The 19,859-nt window shown below is 43.5% G+C and overlaps 1 protein-coding gene across 12 annotated transcripts in view; it reads left to right on the top strand.

Moving 5' to 3' along the window:
* Positions 1 to 19,859, top strand: part of mical3a (microtubule associated monooxygenase, calponin and LIM domain containing 3a) — an 81,044-nt gene that overhangs the window by 31,124 nt on the left and 30,061 nt on the right. For 11 of the 12 annotated variants that reach the window (XM_053427982.1, XM_053427980.1, XM_053427976.1 and 8 more), the window contains exons 2-17: positions 5,105 to 5,513; positions 5,690 to 5,897; positions 6,039 to 6,155; positions 6,304 to 6,405; positions 6,964 to 7,119; positions 7,705 to 7,805; positions 9,976 to 10,233; positions 10,396 to 10,511; positions 10,869 to 10,995; positions 11,598 to 11,691; positions 11,817 to 11,846; positions 12,367 to 12,514; positions 14,123 to 14,319; positions 14,489 to 14,607; positions 14,719 to 14,781; positions 14,900 to 15,073. In XM_053427982.1, the coding sequence (XP_053283957.1) occupies positions 5,235 to 5,513; positions 5,690 to 5,897; positions 6,039 to 6,155; positions 6,304 to 6,405; positions 6,964 to 7,119; positions 7,705 to 7,805; positions 9,976 to 10,233; positions 10,396 to 10,511; positions 10,869 to 10,995; positions 11,598 to 11,691; positions 11,817 to 11,846; positions 12,367 to 12,514; positions 14,123 to 14,319; positions 14,489 to 14,607; positions 14,719 to 14,781; positions 14,900 to 15,073 (2,289 nt within the window). In that variant the 5' untranslated portion in view covers positions 5,105 to 5,234. The remainder of the gene's footprint in view (positions 1 to 5,104; positions 5,514 to 5,689; positions 5,898 to 6,038; positions 6,156 to 6,303; positions 6,406 to 6,963; positions 7,120 to 7,704; positions 7,806 to 9,975; positions 10,234 to 10,395; positions 10,512 to 10,868; positions 10,996 to 11,597; positions 11,692 to 11,816; positions 11,847 to 12,366; positions 12,515 to 14,122; positions 14,320 to 14,488; positions 14,608 to 14,718; positions 14,782 to 14,899; positions 15,074 to 19,859) is intronic. The other variant, XM_053427973.1, reaches the window with a different exon arrangement.

Genomic DNA, 19,859 nt, shown 5'->3' with positions numbered 1-19,859 from the left:
TTCTCTAGAATCACAACACCACACCCCTGATAATCATCATACGGCTGCTGTACTTACACACTTCCATGTGGTGAGTGTGACAGGATGAGTTGGTCAAAGGTTCTGTCCTTTCTTAAATGGGTCGTTCTGTGTCACATCATCACATTATTGGGCTGCACCTTCACAGATAGTCTATGAAATCTTGAAATTGAATAAGTTCCACCCTCCACCTACTTTGTTGCACAACAGTTTTTGACTTTTTGTGTAATCTTGAAAACAACCTCCATGGTGGAGCTGTTCCTTTAGAAATTAGCCTAGAATTGTCCTGTGTATTCTTTTAAATGATGATACTGATGATGGTGGTGGTGATGATTTTGTATTGGTAGCTCTATGTTGTCATAAAGACAGAGAAACAATGGAGCAGTCAGAGTTAACTAGAGCCTACAGGCAGCCCAGGAATAGACCTCGTCTGCTGCTGTGTTGCTCTGTAGTTAGCAATAAAGTCACACTGGTTTACAGCTGCAATTATTGTGGTGATGATCATAGTTACACGTAGGCTGCTGAGTTGATCCAAAACCATTGAGTCATCGTAAAGTAAACAGAGGAGCAGAACTGGTATATTGGTTCTGCTGAGCTACAAGTCTGATTGACTGAAATGTTCTGTTTGCACATCTATTATTGTGAAGATGTCCACCGCTCAAGGAGAGAGATCACGTTGCATCCTGTGCTCCCTCCACCTGTCTGCCATGTTCGCTGATGGATGAGAGGAGGAGACGAGTCGGGATATTACTTTCATCTCCAGGCTCCGTCTTCTGAGCATCGGTCATGCCAGAGCTAGACATCCACAGAGGAGAAAATGCTATTTAAAGAAATACTGACACACCTACACACACACACACATACCGACCCACCCAGACACACATTGCTGGCTACAACTCAGCAATCCAAGTTATTCCATTTGTTGCCGTTCACCTCGTAGCTTCTGCTTGTCTGCATTTGGGCGCCACACTCTTCTGATTTGTCTCGGTATTCTCTTCTGTTATATTGAAAGACACGTTGAAATGATTTCTAACATTATATATACGTTCAAGCCCATCTGTATTTTTTAGACATATTTATTACATATATTTGTGTTGTCGTTTCATTTCTAGTAATTAATAATGGTTTAACTGTAAAATATCAAGCCTCAATTACAGTTCTTGATTATTAGGTTTTATTTTATGAGAGAAATTTGTTGTGGATCCTGATTATTTAAATTTTGGTTGAGCTCTATTCAGTTACTGTACGGTAACAATGCAAATGGAATCAGATGCAATCCAAAGTAATAACTTTCCATCCAAGATTATTTCTCCACTGTGACCAAAACAATAAAAAAAAACAACAAAGCAAAATATACAAAACATCACTACGAGCCCTGATTAATATTAAACTACAGTCTATTTATTTATCCCGCCTTAAAGCTTTGTAATCAGTTCTTATTTATAGTCCAAATTGTTTTTTTGCCGTTGGCAGTTCCAGTGTTTACAATGTCAAAGTAGTGCTGTCACATGTGTAGCCTAGTGGCCTAATCCCTGGCTCTATTTTTAGATTAGAGGATGATGTAATACAACCAGCGAAAAGCAAAGGCATGCTGCGTGTGCGTGTGTGTGTGTGTGTGTGTGTGTGTGTGTGTGTGTGTGTGTGTGTGTGTGTGTGTGTGTGTGTGTGTGTGTGTGCATACCTGGGGGAGGCTAAATGCGTTAAGGCTTGCATGCACGTGTGTAATTCGTGTGTGTATTCTGTGAATGTGTGAGATCCTGCCGTTTATCCAGATGTCAGGAGATTTTGTGCGCCTGCCTAAGCCAAAGCTGTTTTTTTTTCTTCTTTTCATTATCCACTTAATACAGTGTGGTAGGATTTTAGTGTTGTGGAACAAAGCAGGATTGCGTTGGGCGATTTCATCATATTAACTCCCGTCTTTTGTGTTCCCTCGTCGCCACCCTCGGCCCTCACAGAAACACATGCTGCAGCCTCTCCCGTCGAGCGAGCATATGGGTCTCTGCAGGAGGCGACTATTATTCAAATTATAGGCCGAGTTTATTGTTGTCATTAAGCAGGGTGGGGGGGTAGTGTGTCCCAGCAGCCTGCCCGAGCTGAGCCATCCTTTGACAGCTCACACAAACGCATACTGTGACACAGCATGTCCGTCAGCAGTTTCAGCCCCTATTTCCTTCCAAAGAAGTCCAAGTGGTTTAGATGTTTCCTCCTCACTTTCTCAGAGGTGTTTCATGAAGGTGGTTAGTGTCTCCTCGTTTGCTTTGTCCTTGATGTATCCCCATAACCTGCATGTCTTTAAAATCTTAATGACTTCAGATTCTGCCGTGGATTAGGACTTGGTCCTTGCTAGAAAGATTTTATTTCCCCATTAATCAAATTATTAACTCCCTGAGACCATCCTCCCAAGTTCCTGTTCTGTTCTGAGGCAAACAACATGTGTGTTCTGGTTAAATAAGGGTGACAAGGTTTTGCGATGACCTGCTTTTTTTTCTTCCCTGCCTCAAAAAAAAAAGTTCTAAATGCAGATGAACTCTGATCTCGTCACTTTATCTTCTGTCACTGACTTGCAGAGCGAGGTCAATGAGTCGAGTTCAAGAATTCACGTGGAGGACGTTTGGCCTCGTGTTGTTTGAAGATGCCCTTGGCTTTTTATCAACAGATGCTGAGTGGTTCCCGATTGCACAAAAATGCCAAATATTCTCTAGTTCCTGCTTCATGCTTTATCACCCACATGTTTCTTTGCCTAGCTTAGCAAACAAGATAGCTTGACTAGCCATGTGGAAAGTGTAAGTGCAAACAAACGTGACTGCACAGCAGGGGGGGCTTAGCAGGCTTTGGCTGCTTAGAATCTATATGACAGACATTGTATGTGTCAGTCTTAAACCTGATCACTTTGCCATTATTATTGACAGCTGAGTTAAGAAGGATCAATTGAGTCATTTGCGATGAATACTGCCTGGTTCGTACTGACACTCAATCAATGAGATCATCCCTTATTTGTTTGTCAATGTCGATGTTGTGCGGTGTGTAGCGTCTTTGCATATATGCTACAAATACACAATACAACCACAAATGATTTATTGAGCATCGTTGGCACCCATTCACAACCACAGACTTGAACTGCTGCAGGTGCAGATGACCCTCTCAGCTTGTGCGTTTATTTTCTCAAGGTTGCACTCTGTCCTGTGTACGTTCACATAGGAAATGAAGTAGCCGGTTATCTAAACGCTTGTGTTGGAGCCGGGCTCTTTCCGTCTGTGCTGGCACTGCAGCCCTCAGACTGACTGAGGCCGAGCCAAACCCAGGGCCTGCTGTTTTCACTGCAGTGAGCAGTTGGCAGGGTGTGAAAAGGAGGCCGGCTGACCTCTGTACCTGCCTCTCTTTCATGATGTGTTGCCACTGGGACGGGGACTACATTGGTTTCCATCAACTAACACTGCGGCTTCCTGGAGACTACAGGACAAAGCTCAAGGTTTTTACATGAGAGAAGGGCCGACAGTGTAACGTGGTGAATCATTTTCTTACAAAAAAGTCCCAAACTTCTGAAGCCTGGTTAATATTAAAGATTTGTTTTTTAATCTATAATACAAATCCGATATCTTATGATTAACTACTAATTTGCAAGGGACCTACTATGCTTTTTCCTAGTGTCTGACATATTTCTCATTTTCCATGTTGGGAAAAGTTTCAAATGATTCATTAATGGTAATCCCTGTGACACTAAAACTCAGATGTAACACTCCTCTGGTTCATCATCTCCAAAACCATCTCGACCTAAATGTGTTTAAAGTTCTGACAGTGCAAGTTTAGTTGTTTCGAGACAGCAGAATAACCTTTTTTCAAAGTAATTGATTTGTATTGTGTCCCAGGCACCTGATAGTTTCCACTCAATTTCCCCTGTTTTAGGTTAGTTATAGTTGTTAAAGTTGTAGTTTCCAGTTGTATACTGTATTTTTACAAAGTTTGAGCTGATGTTCCCTGTTTTAGTCAGAGGCTCGACTGAAGAGCTGCATCTTAGGCAGTATGATTAAAAGTTAGCCTGTGAAACATGAAAGTTAGTGCTACAGTGAAGTCTCAGAATGAAAATGGAGAGTTGGAAATAAGTGTGGTTTTGTACTTCTGCTTATGGTTTGTCTTCTCTTTCTACACGTTGACTGGTAGAGAGTTAATATTTGCTGAGCTGCTGTGAATTTGGAACAAAGAAGGCGAGTTTCTGCATAGTTGCCCCTGGGGAAAATGTGTTTCAGAGCCAGAGCTTGGCTGAAAATGTTGTGCATTCGCAAAACAGACCCGATCAAACACATTTTGAGCTTTGACACATTTCTCCTCATCCTCTCCTTTATACCTGCAACGATGTTGAGTAGGGCTAATCTTTTAGAGCGTGTCTGTGCTTCTGAATACAGAGCTCATCACGACATTCCAGTCATGACGGCTGAGCTGCAGATGCCAAATAACAAGAATGATCTTGTTCCCCTGGGGGCTGAAAAAAACAGAACACAAAAAACTGCAACTCAGAGCAGGTAAAGCAGCTAAAGTCAGCTACTCCCACAGGAAGCTCGAACAAACAAGGGGCCATTTACTGTTGAGAAAATTGCTGTTACTATCTCAGTTTTTTGGCAATTTTGCAGTGTCTGGAGTGATTCTGTGCCACACAGATATATGTGCACACTAGAGACTTGTGTGTTTCCTGTTTGGCTTTGTGAGGATTCACTGCCTTCCCTGTGTCCAGCAGCCTCATTACCGGCTGAACAAGGTTGTTAGAGGTCATGTCACTGCTGAAAAAAATTACAGCCAGACCTTAAATGACCTGGTCATTATCCTCAATTGCTGCTTTGATTGCATGTCTGACCAGCCATTGTGCATATGGTCTCATAAGGATGGTGCCAAATGAGGCAAAATGAGGCAATCGGATCCTTATATCTGTGCTGAAGTTCGTTTAGTCTTTAATTAAAGCTCATTGGGCTGGATTGGGCAGTGTTGATATAATTCAAGCATAGAAAACTGTGGTAATATGCAGTAGTTTAGTGGCTAAATGTTGAATTATCTTCTATGATTCACTCAGTTTTCTCTTTCTCCATCTTGCTAACAGAATGAAGATGCCAGAGGCCTGAGTGAAAGCCCTCCACCAGAGAGCGTGTGTTCCAGGGCTTGGGCTGGACCCAGAGACCCCCGCCTCGGGGCTGAAGGGCCCTCACAGCCCTGCAGTGTAAGCCTGGACCATGGGGGATGGAGGCGCCGGTGCGACAGGAGGAGATGGGGTGAACCTCTCCCACGTCCTGTTCGACAAGTTCACCCAGGGGAGCACGTTCAAGGGGACGCTCAAGGCCTTCCATGACCTCTGTGAGCACCTGGAGGTCAGGCCCACTGACTCCAAGATCTTCTATCACAAGCTCAAGTCCAAACTCAACTACTGGAAGGCCAAGGCACTCTGGGTCAAGTTAGACAAGAGGGCCAGCCAAAAGGAGTATAAGAAGGGTCGTGCCTGTGCCAACTCCAAGGTAGGCCTGCATCTGCATTACTGCTATGATTTGTTTGTTGTTAACTTCGGTTGAGTGAGAGCTTGTAAACCTAAACTTAAAACAGCTGAAAATTAAAGGCAAATGTTTCTTTAATTTCATTTTAAACTCAAAACAAAGCTCAATCATAACATCTGTGTCCCTCTGTGCGTCTCCAGTGTGTAATCATTGGTGCGGGGCCATGTGGCCTCCGTACAGCCATCGAGTTGGCTTTCCTGGGCGCCAAAGTGGTGCTGCTGGAGAAGAGAGATGCCTTCTCCAGGAACAATGTGCTGCACCTCTGGCCCTTCAGCATCCAGGACCTCAGGGGCCTCGGGGCCAAGAAGTTCCATGGGAAGTTCTGTGCTGGTGCTATCGATCATATCAGTGAGTACAAGACGCAGTCTTCACACTTTTCTTTGCCGCTTGTGGTTTTTTGAGTTTTCTGCATGCTTCCTGAAGATGTTTTTCAGGTGATGTAGCGCTCATCTCACTTGTATATTGTTTTTCTCCGTGTTTGTTCTGCAGGTATTCGTCAACTTCAGCTAATGCTGCTCAAAGTGGCTCTCCTGCTAGGCATCGAGATCCATGTCAACGTAGAGTTCAGGGGTCTTATTGAACCCCCCGAAGATCAAGAGACTGAAAGTAAGTGAGTCAAGCTGCTGCCAGAGCAGCCAGAGAAACATGAATGGAAAGGGAGCATGTGTTTTTGTGAGAGAACAATCTGTCAAAAGCTTTAAGTCTGGCTCTGTTCATGCATTTCTGTCTGATTACACACGCTGTGTTTTGTCAGGGATAGGCTGGAGGGCTGAGGTCCACCCTAAGACACACCCTGTCAGCGAGCTGGAGTTTGATGTCATCATTGGAGCAGACGGCAGGAGAAACACGTTACCAGGCAAGTCTGCATGTTCAGGCCGGGAGAAAAGCCCCAAAAACACACAAACGACACCATTAGTCACTTGTGACGATTATTATCTCACTTGTGTACAGCTGTGGTCGGATGCCTGACCTCACTTCGCTGCTCAGATATGAATGGGTGCTTGAGCACATCTGTGTGTGTTTGTTTGTGTCTGCCCGTGTTTGCTCTCCCAGCAGAGCAGAATAGGACTTGTTGAATTGGCTGTCTGTTTCGTCTGTGATTGCTTGGGCCTCTTGCTCTGCGCCACACAGGCACAGAGGGAATCCCTGTGGAGAACCATGACCCCTCTCTGTACAAAGACTGCTGTATTAAAGACGGATAGCAACAGGCTGCCTCTGGGATATAACCATGAAATACACTCACACAGCTTGATAAACAGAAATCTTTAAAAGGTCTGGCTGCCTTTATGATTAATTAGCATTGTTTGACTTGTAAAAGCAAATACTGTTTACTCTCTCTTTCTCTCACTTTTTAGATTTGACCATTTTCACCACTTCCACCCTGACCCTTCACTTTCCTCCTTGTATTCCCCAGGGTTTCGGCGTAAGGAGTTCCGGGGCAAGCTTGCAATTGCCATCACCGCTAACTTCATCAACAGGAACACAACGGCTGAGGCGAGTGTCGAGGAGATCAGCGGTGTGGCCTTCATCTTCAACCAGAAGTTCTTTCAAGACCTCAGAGAAGCAACAGGTCTGCAACAGCTTCAAGATGCCCCGGCCCTGTTTAATATACTTCATGTTTCTACTTATTGAGAATTTTTCATACAAGGCCTTAAGATCAGGGTCAGGAACCAAAACTCTGTTTCTAATTAGAGCGGAATTACAAATACCAGGTGCTAGTGAAAAAGAATAATTGTGTTTTGGTTGTGGTCGCTGGTTCCAAGAATCTGAATCATTAAAATTCAAAAGATAATCCAACCCTACATAATTTTTTTTTTGATTATTTGTTGATATAAGTAATTGTAAGAACTCAAGCTAGATTTAAGATTTAATGGATACCAAATAAAAAAAGTTAACTAGGACAAATGATTTGTCTTTTTAACACAGTTCTGAATTTGTCAGCACACCCAATTAAAATGCTCAACATCAGATTCGATGCCAAGCTTGTTGGGTTTATTGCTGACATGACGATGTCCCTCGGGGCTTTGGTTTTGTGCTCTGAGTCGCATAATTGCCACTACTGTTCCCCAAATGCGACATGACAGTCAGCTGTGGCAATAAGGAGCAGGATTGTTCTTGGTATTTAACAATACGTGTCTCTGTCGGTCTCTTTTAGGTGTTGACCTGGAAAACATTGTCTACTACAAGGATGACACGCACTACTTTGTGATGACTGCCAAAAAACAGAGCCTGCTGGAGAAAGGAGTCATTCTGCATGTGAGTGATCAAAGCCCAGAACTGTGTGTGTGTGTGTGTGTGTGTGTGTGTGTGTTTGTGTTTGTGTTTGAGAGACAATTGTTGAATCTCACTCTGTGTCTCTGTACTAGATGTAAAGGCTGTACGCACGTACAGGCTGATAATCAACAAGTCTGACTCTATCTCTTTTATTTTGTTCTTTTTGTTTGTCTTTGTGGGTTTGCACGGTTTGGTTAATGGTCTAACCAAGTCAAGTATTCAGGAAGACACTGGTAACACAAGCAGACTCGTAGTGTCCTGTCCCTTGCTATATTCCACAGGAAACGGAAAAGACCGCATTTCTGTCATCATAGACATCACACACATATTATGCTCATAGTCAGGTTTATTATTTTAATTTGAGGGATTACTTTAAAAGACTTATATCGTCTCATGTTCATAAAACACATCACTTTCCTCACACTGACCATTGCTGCAGCTCCTCTTTTCAGCCTCTGTCTGAAACACTTGGTTGTAGCTCCTGTCTCTTTAAGGGACCCCCTACCAATCAAAACCCAGTCTGCTCTGATTGGCCAGCAGGTCCACTTTGTTGTGATGGTTCAACAACTTCTGGTGAATGTAGGAAATGTCAGGCTCCACTTTTGCTTTAGCTGGCTTTGTTAGTCAGTGTGCTAAGCTAACAGCTAGATGTGCATCACAATGATGCAGAAGTATCGGGCTGCTACTGAGGAGGAGTTTCAGGTGTTTCAGGAGAACAGGAGCAGTGTTTTCTGTGGGGAAGACGAGCTGCTTTTTACCACAGACTTTAACTGCAGAACTTTTACATCCACAATATAACATACAATAGGACAGTAAAACTGAAAAAGCATACATTTTCTCTAATGTTTGAAAAACAAGCGTTTTTGTGTAAACCTGTGTCACAGTCGTCACTTCCCTTCAGCTAAGTTTGTCTGTCTTACATAAAACCACTTGTTGAACATATCTTTGTGTCCCCGTGCATGTGTGTGCACGTCTGTGTTTGTTTTCATGTTGAGCTGATGACATTAATGAGCTTTTGCTGTACGCTGAGCTCCGGAGCCAGAGGGGATTTGAAAGCAGCAGGCGCATGTTAATGAAAAGGCACAATTGACTGCAACTGGGCTTCGATAGGAAGTCAGAGACAGATCCTTTTATAGCAGGGAAGATGACTCAGTGCTGCTGCTTGGAAGTGGATAGGGAAAAGGTTGGACTAAGAGAGGTCCTCACGGGTCCAGTCAAATCTACGAAAACAACCTCCATTCATATCCTCCACTGCCCTGCCCTTCCTGTTAGCTACCCGCACCACCAGCCTGGCCCGGTCTGGCCTGGCCCGGCCTGGCACCCTCAGCCAGGGAGTTTGAAGATGGAAGAATGTGTCTCTCACCACCCTCTATGAAAACATGTCACAATGAAAGCATGCAGTGATTTGATGCTACATGTGGGAGAGAGATGTGAACAGCACAGTTCATTCCAGTTTCTCTGCCTCTTTGGAGCACAGTCAAGTTACAGAGTTCTACAGAGTCATTTTAACATTATAACTTATTGAATCTTTAATAATAAACCCAGGCATGTATATGGGAATGATATCTGTGAGTGTGTGAAATTTGCTGGAGCTTTATTGGTTTCAAGGGCACTGATGGGCCTTGGTGGAGGAATGCGCTCTACTGTGTCCCATTCTAGTTACAACATATTTTCTCCTCCACAGCTTTCCTTGTGGTTTGTGTACATTTGTGCATCAGCGCTATTTTTACAGATTCTCTTGTGCCACAAGAATTTAGGACAGATATAGTATCATCTGCTCCTCGAAGGCTGACTAATCCCTGCCACATCACACTTCTCCTGTGTTTTCCTTGAATATTGCGATGACTTTACACAGTCGTAGGTTTCGGAATTTTATAAATCTCATTTTAGATCAGTTGTATAGTTAGTCTTTCAGTCTGCCCTGGGATAAGTCAAGTGAAATTTACGTTGATATTTTTTTCAGTCTGTCGGTGAACAAACGTTTGCCCCGCATCAGCAGTTCATCATCGTATTTCTGGCACAGCTGCCAACACAATTCTTTCAATTCGGAGGGAGGCATTTCAAGAATTGCTGATTTGACTGATTTCTCTGCACATCTCTTATCTTAATCTCCTCTTTTCTAATCTCCTCTCTTTGTCTCGTTCTCCTGTAGGACTATGCAGACACGGAGATGCTGCTGTCCAGAGCCAACGTAGACCAGGCGGCGCTGCTGTCTTATGCCCGTGAAGCTGCCGATTTCTCCACCAACCACCAGCTGCCCACACTGGACTTCGCCATCAACCACTACGGCCAGCCGGATGTAGCCATGTTCGACTTCACCTGCATGTACGCCTCTGAGAACGCGGCCATGGTGCGCCAGCGCAATGGCCACGAGCTGCTGGTGGCGCTGGTGGGAGACAGCCTGTTGGAGGTGAGACATACAGCATAGACCATGTTTTACTATTTTATAATCCTCAAGTTCATTTTGTTTGATTCTTGTGTCATATTGAAGCATCTGTCTTGTTATTCCATATCCTTCATTCTCCTGTGGCCATATTTGGTGATAAAACTTTGTGTTCGCTGTCATCTCCAGCCCTTCTGGCCCATGGGCACTGGCATTGCTCGAGGTTTCTTGGCAGCCATGGACTCGGGCTGGATGGTGAAGAGCTGGGCTCAGGGAAAAACCCCCCTGGAGGTGCTGGCTGAGAGGTGAGGGTCTGCGTACACACCAAAAACACCGCTTTGTTATAGCACACACACACACACACACACACACACACAATCTCACAAACACAAACACGTTTCCTCTCTTCAAATACACCCTTTTATCTCTAAGTGTTTTACTAGGGAATGTGCGTGTACGTGAAGCATCAGTCCCACCTCTCAGTACTAATGAGATAAGAGCCTCTCAGTAGAAGTGAATGGAATGTGACTCCTCTGTCCTGCAGTAACTCTCTGTGCTCTCTGATAACAACGCCCAGATAATTTGTTTACATACATTCAGAGCTTTTCTTGAACTGAAGTTCTTTTCAGTTCACAAAACCTTTTTTCCTCCGTCCCCTATAGGGAGAGTATTTACCGTCTCCTGCCCCAGACCACTCCAGAAAACATCAGCAAGAACTTCAATCACTACAGTGTGGATCCAACCACACGGTACCCCAACATCTGCCTTAACTTCCTCAAGCCCAGCCAGGTGAGAGTATGAACCAGTATCCATATCAACAGCCTCACTGGTTTCACACGTTACCACATACGAAGGACCACCTGCTATAGTTTCACAATGAAGCGAAGCGTAACTGTGCTAACTTCTCGGTGTAATGATATACAGATGATGATGATGATGATGATGATGATGATGATACTTTTTAATTTTTTTTTAATCTTTCTTCATTGTTGCACAATTAATCATTTATCCTCTCCTGACGCCCCTCGCTCTCTTTAGCTATCCCTCTCTCACTAATGCTAACACACACACGCCAACATTGTCAACCTCCACAACTGTAAAAATCACACTGCGTAAAAAACAACACAATTTGCTCTTCACAAACACAAATGACAGTTAATTACACTCAGGACACAGTTGTAATGCCGTGATAAACTTGTGATCAGATCTCTCAGAATGAATGTTAATATCAGGGCCTGTTACTGCTCCATTGTACACATGGATTTATAATATCAGTTACAAGTCAAGGACATCGCGCTGCTGTATGAAATGTGAACAATTCTGTGAGTTTGTTCTTGTAAAACTCCACGTGTGGGATTTCACACGTGTGGTCTTTTTGCGTGTGTCTGCAGATGCGGAATCTCTTTGATACCGGGGAGCCGCGGGAAATGCGCATTGAGATAGAGAATGTTATCAACACGTCGACACCCAAGTTGGCCCGGAATGGTTTGTATCTCTTTATCATTTCATCAGTTTATCTAAAGTCGTCCCTCTATGTGCTTATTGATCAGTGTAGGATTTTGCTGCATTCACTGTTGCTGAAATGTAACGATGAACTGTTTTCACTCTAGAAAATTGCCTGCTTGACAAGCAGTTGCCAGGTAACATGAAGTCCACATGCATGGTGTGATGTTTCAGGGATTCCTCAAAGTCTACGCTGGTTTTTAGACTTCACCTGCTGTGTGTTCACGGATGAATGATGTGAATCGAATCCTGGAATGATGGAACTAACAATTCCTGTGCGTGAATTTACTCAATCATTGATAATCTCCCAGGTTATATCCAACACTTAATGTGCCTGCTGTTTTGAAAGGTGCACCCACTCCTAACCTCTCATTTGCATCCTTTTATTCCTCTTGCACTCTTTTACGTCAGATTTTATTTTGACATGTCACGGTTCATAACACTTCTTCACTGGCTGGTTGAAACTTGTACTAACATGGATGACGAGTCCATGGATGGCAACACTTTTTAAATCCTCAGCTCAGTCTTGTCTGACCAAGGCCACGAGATTACCCAGCAAGAGATGTGTAGTGTTTTCCACGAAACAGAATATCTTTCCATGTTTAATGCAGATTCTGTTCAACCTAACAATTGAGGTCTCTCCCTCTGTCATACCAGAATCCATCGCCCGATCGAGTAAACTGCTCAACTGGTGCCAGAGACAGACGGATGGCTACAGGAACGTTCACGTCACAGATCTGACAATGTCCTGGAAGAGCGGTCTGGCCCTGTGTGCCCTCATCCACCGATACAGACCGGATCTCATGTGAGTATCTGAAAGACGTGCAGGATCACACACTGCACGGAACGCAGGTTATTACAGATGGTGATTTGTTGACTTAGAGGCAAACTCTGCCGAGTGTATCGCAGTGTGGTTAAGAGAGTGAACGGGTTAAACATGCTGCGGTGGCTGGAACGGGCGGCCTGCTGAGTCTATGTGAGTGTTTTGGTTGCAAATGATGTTTATTGTCTGGTTGGGACCTTGGGTTTGGACTGTACCATAAATCCCTGTAAATGAGGTGACAGCTACCAGTCATAACTGCCTCACATGCACACACACATGCACACACACACACGCACACCATACAAAAACACAGTCTCCATCCACATTGCCTAATGTAGTTTGCTTCCCTTGCGATTAACATTACAAGCTATTAGTCTCCGTGTCCTTGCTGACCTTTACCAAGCGCTGTAGCAGTCGTGCTCCGCTTCCTTTTTGATTGGCCAGATGATGTTGGGGGGGGGGGGAAGGAGGAAGGAGGCTGGTGGTGGGTGGAGGTACCTTGGGAAAACGGCGTTCATGTGTATGCGTGTGCAAGATTGATGCTGAGTGGAGGCTCCAGTGCTAATGCCTGGAAATGGACTGAATGTGCAGTTGACGTGTATTGATGAGGGATGTTAATTGACATTTACAGTAAAGCTTTCCATAACATGTTACAGTTGCCTGCTGTGCTCAAGTGCTTCTCTGTTATGTACATAACTTTTGGGAAGCTGTGGAATATATAGAGTTGTTCCCTCTTTTTCCAGATAGATATTTGTTGTGTATTTCATAGACTTTGTGTGCGACATACTTAAGAGTCATCGGAGGAAGATATTGAAAGCAAAGTGTGTGGAACATTATTCCTACTAATACCTAACATAGAGCCCAACTGAAATGGATTTAATGGGGCCGATGATACAGTTACTGGGGAGCAAAACATTTCAGATACTAATTTATCGGGTAATACACATATTTTTTTTCAATGATAATGATTCCAAAGATGTTATCAAACCTTTATGACATATAAATATTATTGAGGCTTGATACTTTACAGTTTAACCATGAATTTATTGTAAATAACTCCCAAACATTTAGAAGTTTTTTTTTATTGTAACTTAAATATTAACATAATAGTAAATCTTTGCTGCAGTAGTTATTCATGAAAATAAAGTTTTCGTATCAGCTAAAGTTAATGCAGATATAGTTAAATCTGTGAAAGGCTCATATCAGCCGGGTTCTAAATCAAGCCATGATCATTGTCCCCAATAAAAGCTCTTAATTGGACTTTTGTTACGTAAAACTAACTTTAAATCACAATATTAAAGCACAATACATGGTGTAACAAAGTCATGGGGCTCAGATAAAATATGACCACCTCTCAATCACTCTAAACAAAAATGTTGCAAAGTTTGTTGAATTAAAATGAATGTGTAATGTGTGCATGAATATTTGTTTACATATGTAAGATAAACTTAGATTATGATCGTTGATATAATCTAAGTTTATATGAAGCCGTTGTGTTTTATCTTTGACTTTTCACTTAGCGCTCTTATCGTGTCCCGTCTCATTCTGACATGGTCTTTTGTTCTTTCTCTCTCCCTCTCCTGCCCTCAGCGACTTTGACTCGCTGGACGAGCGAGACCAGCAGAAGAACAACCAGTTGGGCTTCGACGTGGCGGAGAAGGAGTTTGGCATCTCGCCCTGCATGACTGGCAAGGAGATGTCCTCTGTGGTGGAGCCAGACAAGCTCTCCATGGTCATGTACCTCAGCCAGTTCTATGAGATGTTCAGGGACACAGTGCCACCCGGAGGTGAGAGTGGGTGATACAGTAGAACTGTTTGTTGGGAGGTGTCTCTAATTACAGAAGTTTTGTCTTGTGACAGATGCTGTGAAAACATAATTACACGGAATCCTGAGATGATTCAAAAACATTTTTACTTGCTTATAACCTAAAATCTTCCTGGTGGATTTATGTTCAGATAAACACAACATGAGCCCTGAGGAGAAGGCAGCACTGATATCCAGCACCAAGTCTCCCATCTCGTTCCTGAGCAAACTCGGTCAGAGCATAGCGATATCCAGGAAACGAAATCCAAAGGTTAGAGTCTGGAAAAATTTCTCTCGATTTCCCTAAAACCTCAAAATAACGTAACTTCACTAATTTCCCTGTTTGGCCTGGAGTCAAAATAACTAATGGTGTCATCAACAGGACAAGAAAGAGAAGGACGTGGACGGTTTGGGGAAGAGGAGGAAGACGAGTCAGTCTGAAGACGTGAGTCGTGTCTCAGTTTGAGAAGTCAACCCGACAAGAACAGACTAATTAATCCCACTGGACTGACGACAGCAGGCGGAAAATAACCAACAACTCTTTCCTCCCTTTTTCTCCTCAGGAGGAATTATCCCGGACCGGTCGTGACGACAGGCCGTCCATCCCCGCTCTGTGTGAGAGAAAAGTGGAATCTGCTGCCGTGGGGAACAGCAACAAAGTCAAGGTCATGGCCACCCAGCTGCTCGCCAAGTTCGAGGAGAACGCCCCGGCCCATTCCAGCGGACTCAAGCGACAGGTATGGAGGAAATCACGTGGTTCATGTGGTCGAGATGAACATTTCTCTCATTGTGGTTTGTTTTTCCTCACAATGAATATTTTGATGGTCATGCAGATTCCACGCTGGGTGCCACAGGGCCTCTAGTCTCTCCGGGGGGGACGAGATGTAGGCCTCGTGCATTAATGAGCTCAGATGCAGAATGCTAATATTGGTCAGGCCGGGTATTGTTCCGAGGTCTGGTGGGCGGCCTCCCTGGTGCTGACTGGGCTTTGAGGGCTCTGCCAAGCGCTGGCTTTCTCTCCACGGAGGAGGGGCAGAGCGGTGGGAGGGAGACGTGGGCCCCGGAACACTAGGTCTTATTGTGGATTGAAAGAAAAGACGAGTCTGAGAAGTTCCAGTCAGAGAAAAACCTTCTTGTTACTGAATGACTTAAGAGAGCTGCTTCTAAATTGGTGTTATTCTATTATTGAATAAGATTATGTTAAAAATCTGTTGTGTTTATTGCTTTTGCCACCAGATGTCTATGAAATTACCTGATTATATGATTATATTAGTCCAAAATTGAATATTTAGTAATCTGAGGGTTAGTGTGGAAGGATTTAAAAATGTCATAGTGAAGCAGTTGCTTGATGTCTATTTTTGTAGTATCTCTTAAGCGCGGTTTATGAATGGTTCACAACTTCTCCCAGCATGATGTCCTTATGACCCTTTGTCATTTCCCTTATTGCATTTGAACGCTCATTTTCCAACCACTGTGACCACTGTGACCATTGTGCGCCTGATTCACTTCCCCTTTCTCTCTCCTCGCCTTCATCTCCCATCATGGACCGTTTCCATGATGCCTTGCATGGTTATTCTGGCCCTCTCATTGGCCACGCTCGCTGTCACCCATCTTTACCCGGGCCCACAAAGGGGGACTCGCTGCCCAATCTGGACCGCCTTTTGCCCCCTTCCCCACCCCAACGCCCTGTGAGAGAGCCAGTGCGCCTGGCGCCGGTTCCAGCGTGGAGGAAGGTAAAGAGTGGAACTGACCCGACCCTGAATCCCCTCCTTTAGAGACTAACAGCTAGACTGACCATCTTAACCATACGTCCCTGTGGTGTGTCATAGCGAGGGGAAAGCTGGTTTGTGTTGACTGGTGCGGTAGACACTGCAGATCTCTAGTGTCCGATGTGATGGACTTAACCCAGAAGTGCAGGTGTTTGGAGACGTGTTGCGTATTTAACAAAACTGGTTGTGTGTTTGTGTGTTTGTGTGTGTGTGTGTGTGTGTGTGTGTGTAACTTATCGGTAACGTAGCTGTGCAGTTTTGAGTATTTGTGTCAAAGCAAGAGAGAGAGATGTACGAGTGAACCAGCGTCACGGTCTCTCTCTCTCTCCTCCCGGTTCAGAGACGCACACAGCAGCAGGAGCAGCTGAGCATTCGATACAAAGACATGATCAAGGGTCCTACGCTGCCCGGGAAAGGGGAGCAGGTACGCGGGCCCGGTAGTTCAGCTCCTCGCAACCCCCCCTGTAAATCTAGCTTCACCCTCCTGCAGACGTGCATGGATTGGTGTTCCCATCCAGAAGAAAGGGGAAGGGAAGGTGGCATCTCTTAAGTTGGGCAACGTCTGGAGACTCAGAAGAAATCAAGTAGATCTGAAATATAAGATGATTTAGCTTCTGCTTGGCTCTTTTCTTACCTCAATTTTAAGTAAATTTATTCAAATTTGTAATTTAAGACGATTTACATCCAATTGAATTGTGATTTTTGTATCATTAAACACGAACAGGCCTATATAAAGGAATGATTGCACATAGCTGTAATATTCAAAATTGAAAAAAAGTATTCGCATAACATTGTGCAGCCAGTTTTTTGTCTGCAGTATTTACACAGTTCAAGGTTTCCCCCTGTGGAGTTTTTCTTTCGAAACAAACAAAGCTTCTGTTTACATTCAGCCTTTCTTTCTCCAGAAAGCATTGTGTGCGTTCTTAAGGCCTCACAAGTTAGTTGAATGTATTTTTCTTGTGCTACTGGTATTCAGAAACTTTACATTCATATTTCTACTGTTTAGAGCAGTTTTAAATATTAGGTTTGTGTTTTCAAGAACGAACAATAACAGACAGCAACAGAACAGTTGTCCTCTTGGATGATGTCTACCTTCCCCCTCTCTTTTGTTGCATTTGTCCACCACTTTCCTATGAGTTGAGCTCATGTGAAGGATTCCCTGCAGCCCTCCTGTAGATAATAGGTTGATCTATTCTGCTTATAGGTGCACATGCATTACAAAGAGAAAAGACCGGTGCTACACTTCTCTTGTGCAGCCTCAGCAAAAGATCAACTCCTGCATTTAGTTGTTAGAATTGAGTTTCTAAAGCCACTGCTTATATTAAATATTTTCTTTTTTCCCTTAAAGTAAATTACTGACTTTTTACAGCAACTTTTTTGATAAGATAATAATTATTATTTAATGATAATAGTTATTATTATTAGTAGTAGTAGCAGCAGCAATAGTAGTAGTAGTATAATCTGTATTTGCGTAGTACATTTCTTAACAAAGTAATTTATAAGAGGATTATAGAACAACAAAATATTCGATGAAAATGATATCATAGAAACTATTGGAAAACATTAATGCTCACACTGATGTGTCCGTGAAATTTTGTATCGGCCGATATTATTGACCAACTGATAAGTACGTTGAACTGTAAATGCTTTGTGGTTTGGAATTGTCCTCACCAGTGTGTCACCCTTTGCCAATACTGTATCGTACAGGTAAGGAACTTAACTGTGAAGTAGAAGGCACCAAACTAAATCTATTAACTGAACCGATCACTAATTTGATGTTGATGAAACATACAAATATCGTGAATTATAACTGCTCTTGGTTTACGTAGTTTTTTGGTCGCATATTCATGTTTTATCCGACTGTGATTGACAAAGATAATGAATATAAACATTCATCTCAGCACCAAACTCATCATCCTCATCATCTTTCCTGTCCCTCATCTCTGAAGGCCAGAAGTGGTGACGAGCAGCTGTCCGGCTCGGGCGCTCGGAGCTGCCCAAAGAAAACCATTCTGCTCCCTTCTTCCTCCTCCACTTCCTCGCTCTCTCTCCACTCAGAGGTGACTCACGAGTCTGCTCTATCTGTCTCTCTGTGTGTGTGTGTGTGTGTCCATCTCTGACATAAACCCATCGAGTGTCCCCAGACTCCCTGTTTTTATCTCACACATCAGTCTTCCTAATCATGTCTGCTGCACTTCAGGTTCGAGCTGTGCAGCACAGATAAAAACAATGCTGCTTTTTCCCAGAGTGAACTTTCTAGAGACCTCGCGTCTTGTTTACTTTCCTGTTTGTGGGTTTTGTGTGTTTGTGTGTGAGGGTCATTATCAGAAGAGCTGCTTGTTTATACACTGAGAGGTGTTTTGTTGGAATGTGGCAGATTGTAAATAAATAACGACTCAGGGGACCTTTGGTCGTTTTAACTCATTGTCAGGAATTCTAACAAGATGTTTTTCAAAACTCGAAAGCTTTTTGTTCCAGCCTCTTATTCTGCTCGATTCAAAGTATTAACACCAGCACATCTGCTCATTTCTACCTTTTTAAGAATGTGAGTAAAACTCCAGAGGAAGAGGAGCTTGAATACTACGAGAGGCCTCTGAAACACGGGGTAAAGTGTTGGCGTGTTTGCATGGATGTGAATTCAGCTTGTTGCTGGTCTTGCTTTTGTTTGTGGTTGGAATTTTTTAATGAGATAATGGTCGGAGCTGCTGTAAACAGACATCTGTATGGAATAAACCAGGCTGTTCCCTATATGGAACCTCGGTATTGAAAGCATTCAGCCCCCCCCCGCTCGGCATCAGGTCTCAATGAAGCTTGTTTGGCAGGAATGGGAACGCCTGCACCTGACAAACCCGGGACCCATTCATATCCCCGGTATTCAAGAGAGGGCCGACCGCCTGATTTCTAGATTTAAGGGCAAACCTGACAAACCACCAAAGGTGAACACCATGCATGGACGTTGCTGTGTGAACTGGGTTTACAAATAATTTTCGTTTTACTCATAGACTGTTTATAAAGATGGACAACTTCACTGCTCCCGAAAAGTGATGCCAAATTGATTGGCACCTGGTAGGCAGAAAATTCATTTATTCTCAAAGATGATTTATGTCATTTTAGGTATAGTTCTTATAACACAGATTTTTGTAAAACTGGTAAGTTTAGTTTTAATCGCCTCTGCGAAGGTTAGGGTTTGGGTTTTCACTACTGAACTGATATCCAGAAAACTTGGTGAGAGAATGTGGTATCGGTCAAGAAGGAAACCATTACATGTTGGTGTGCAAATCTGGATCAGGGGGCTGATACAGAGATTCTGAAATAGGGCACTTTTCCATTATTTAGTGAATATAAATGTGGTTTCATAAATTATGAGCGTATGAGGAGGTATTGATGTCATAAAAATGGACTGAAACATCGAGTGGCATCTCGGATGGACTCACGTTTGTGGGGATTTCACTTCTACGATCACTGCGAATGTCCAAGATGGCAGCGTTGACATGCAGGATAATTGTTTTGCTTCATCTTTATATACAGTCTATGGTTTTACTCAACGTTTATTTAAAAAAACAACAACAATGCATTTGCACTTTCTAATTCCTTCTCTTAACCGTCCCTCTTCTCTCCATGGAGCCTAAGAAAAAGCCGTCCCGTTTCTTTGTAGAGCAGTGGCACTTGTCCCGCGGCCCCAGTGAGGGTCCTGGTTCCCCAGTCTCTTCTCCTGACTCCAGTAGAAAGGTTCGCTCTCTGGTGCTGTGGACTA

Source organism: Pleuronectes platessa, chromosome 7 (genome assembly GCF_947347685.1).
Source record: "Pleuronectes platessa chromosome 7, fPlePla1.1, whole genome shotgun sequence".
In the NCBI taxonomy this organism is placed as follows: domain Eukaryota; kingdom Metazoa; phylum Chordata; class Actinopteri; order Pleuronectiformes; family Pleuronectidae; genus Pleuronectes; species Pleuronectes platessa.
Note: the sequence above shows the minus strand (reverse complement) of the source record. Positions and strands in the feature narration are given on the sequence as shown.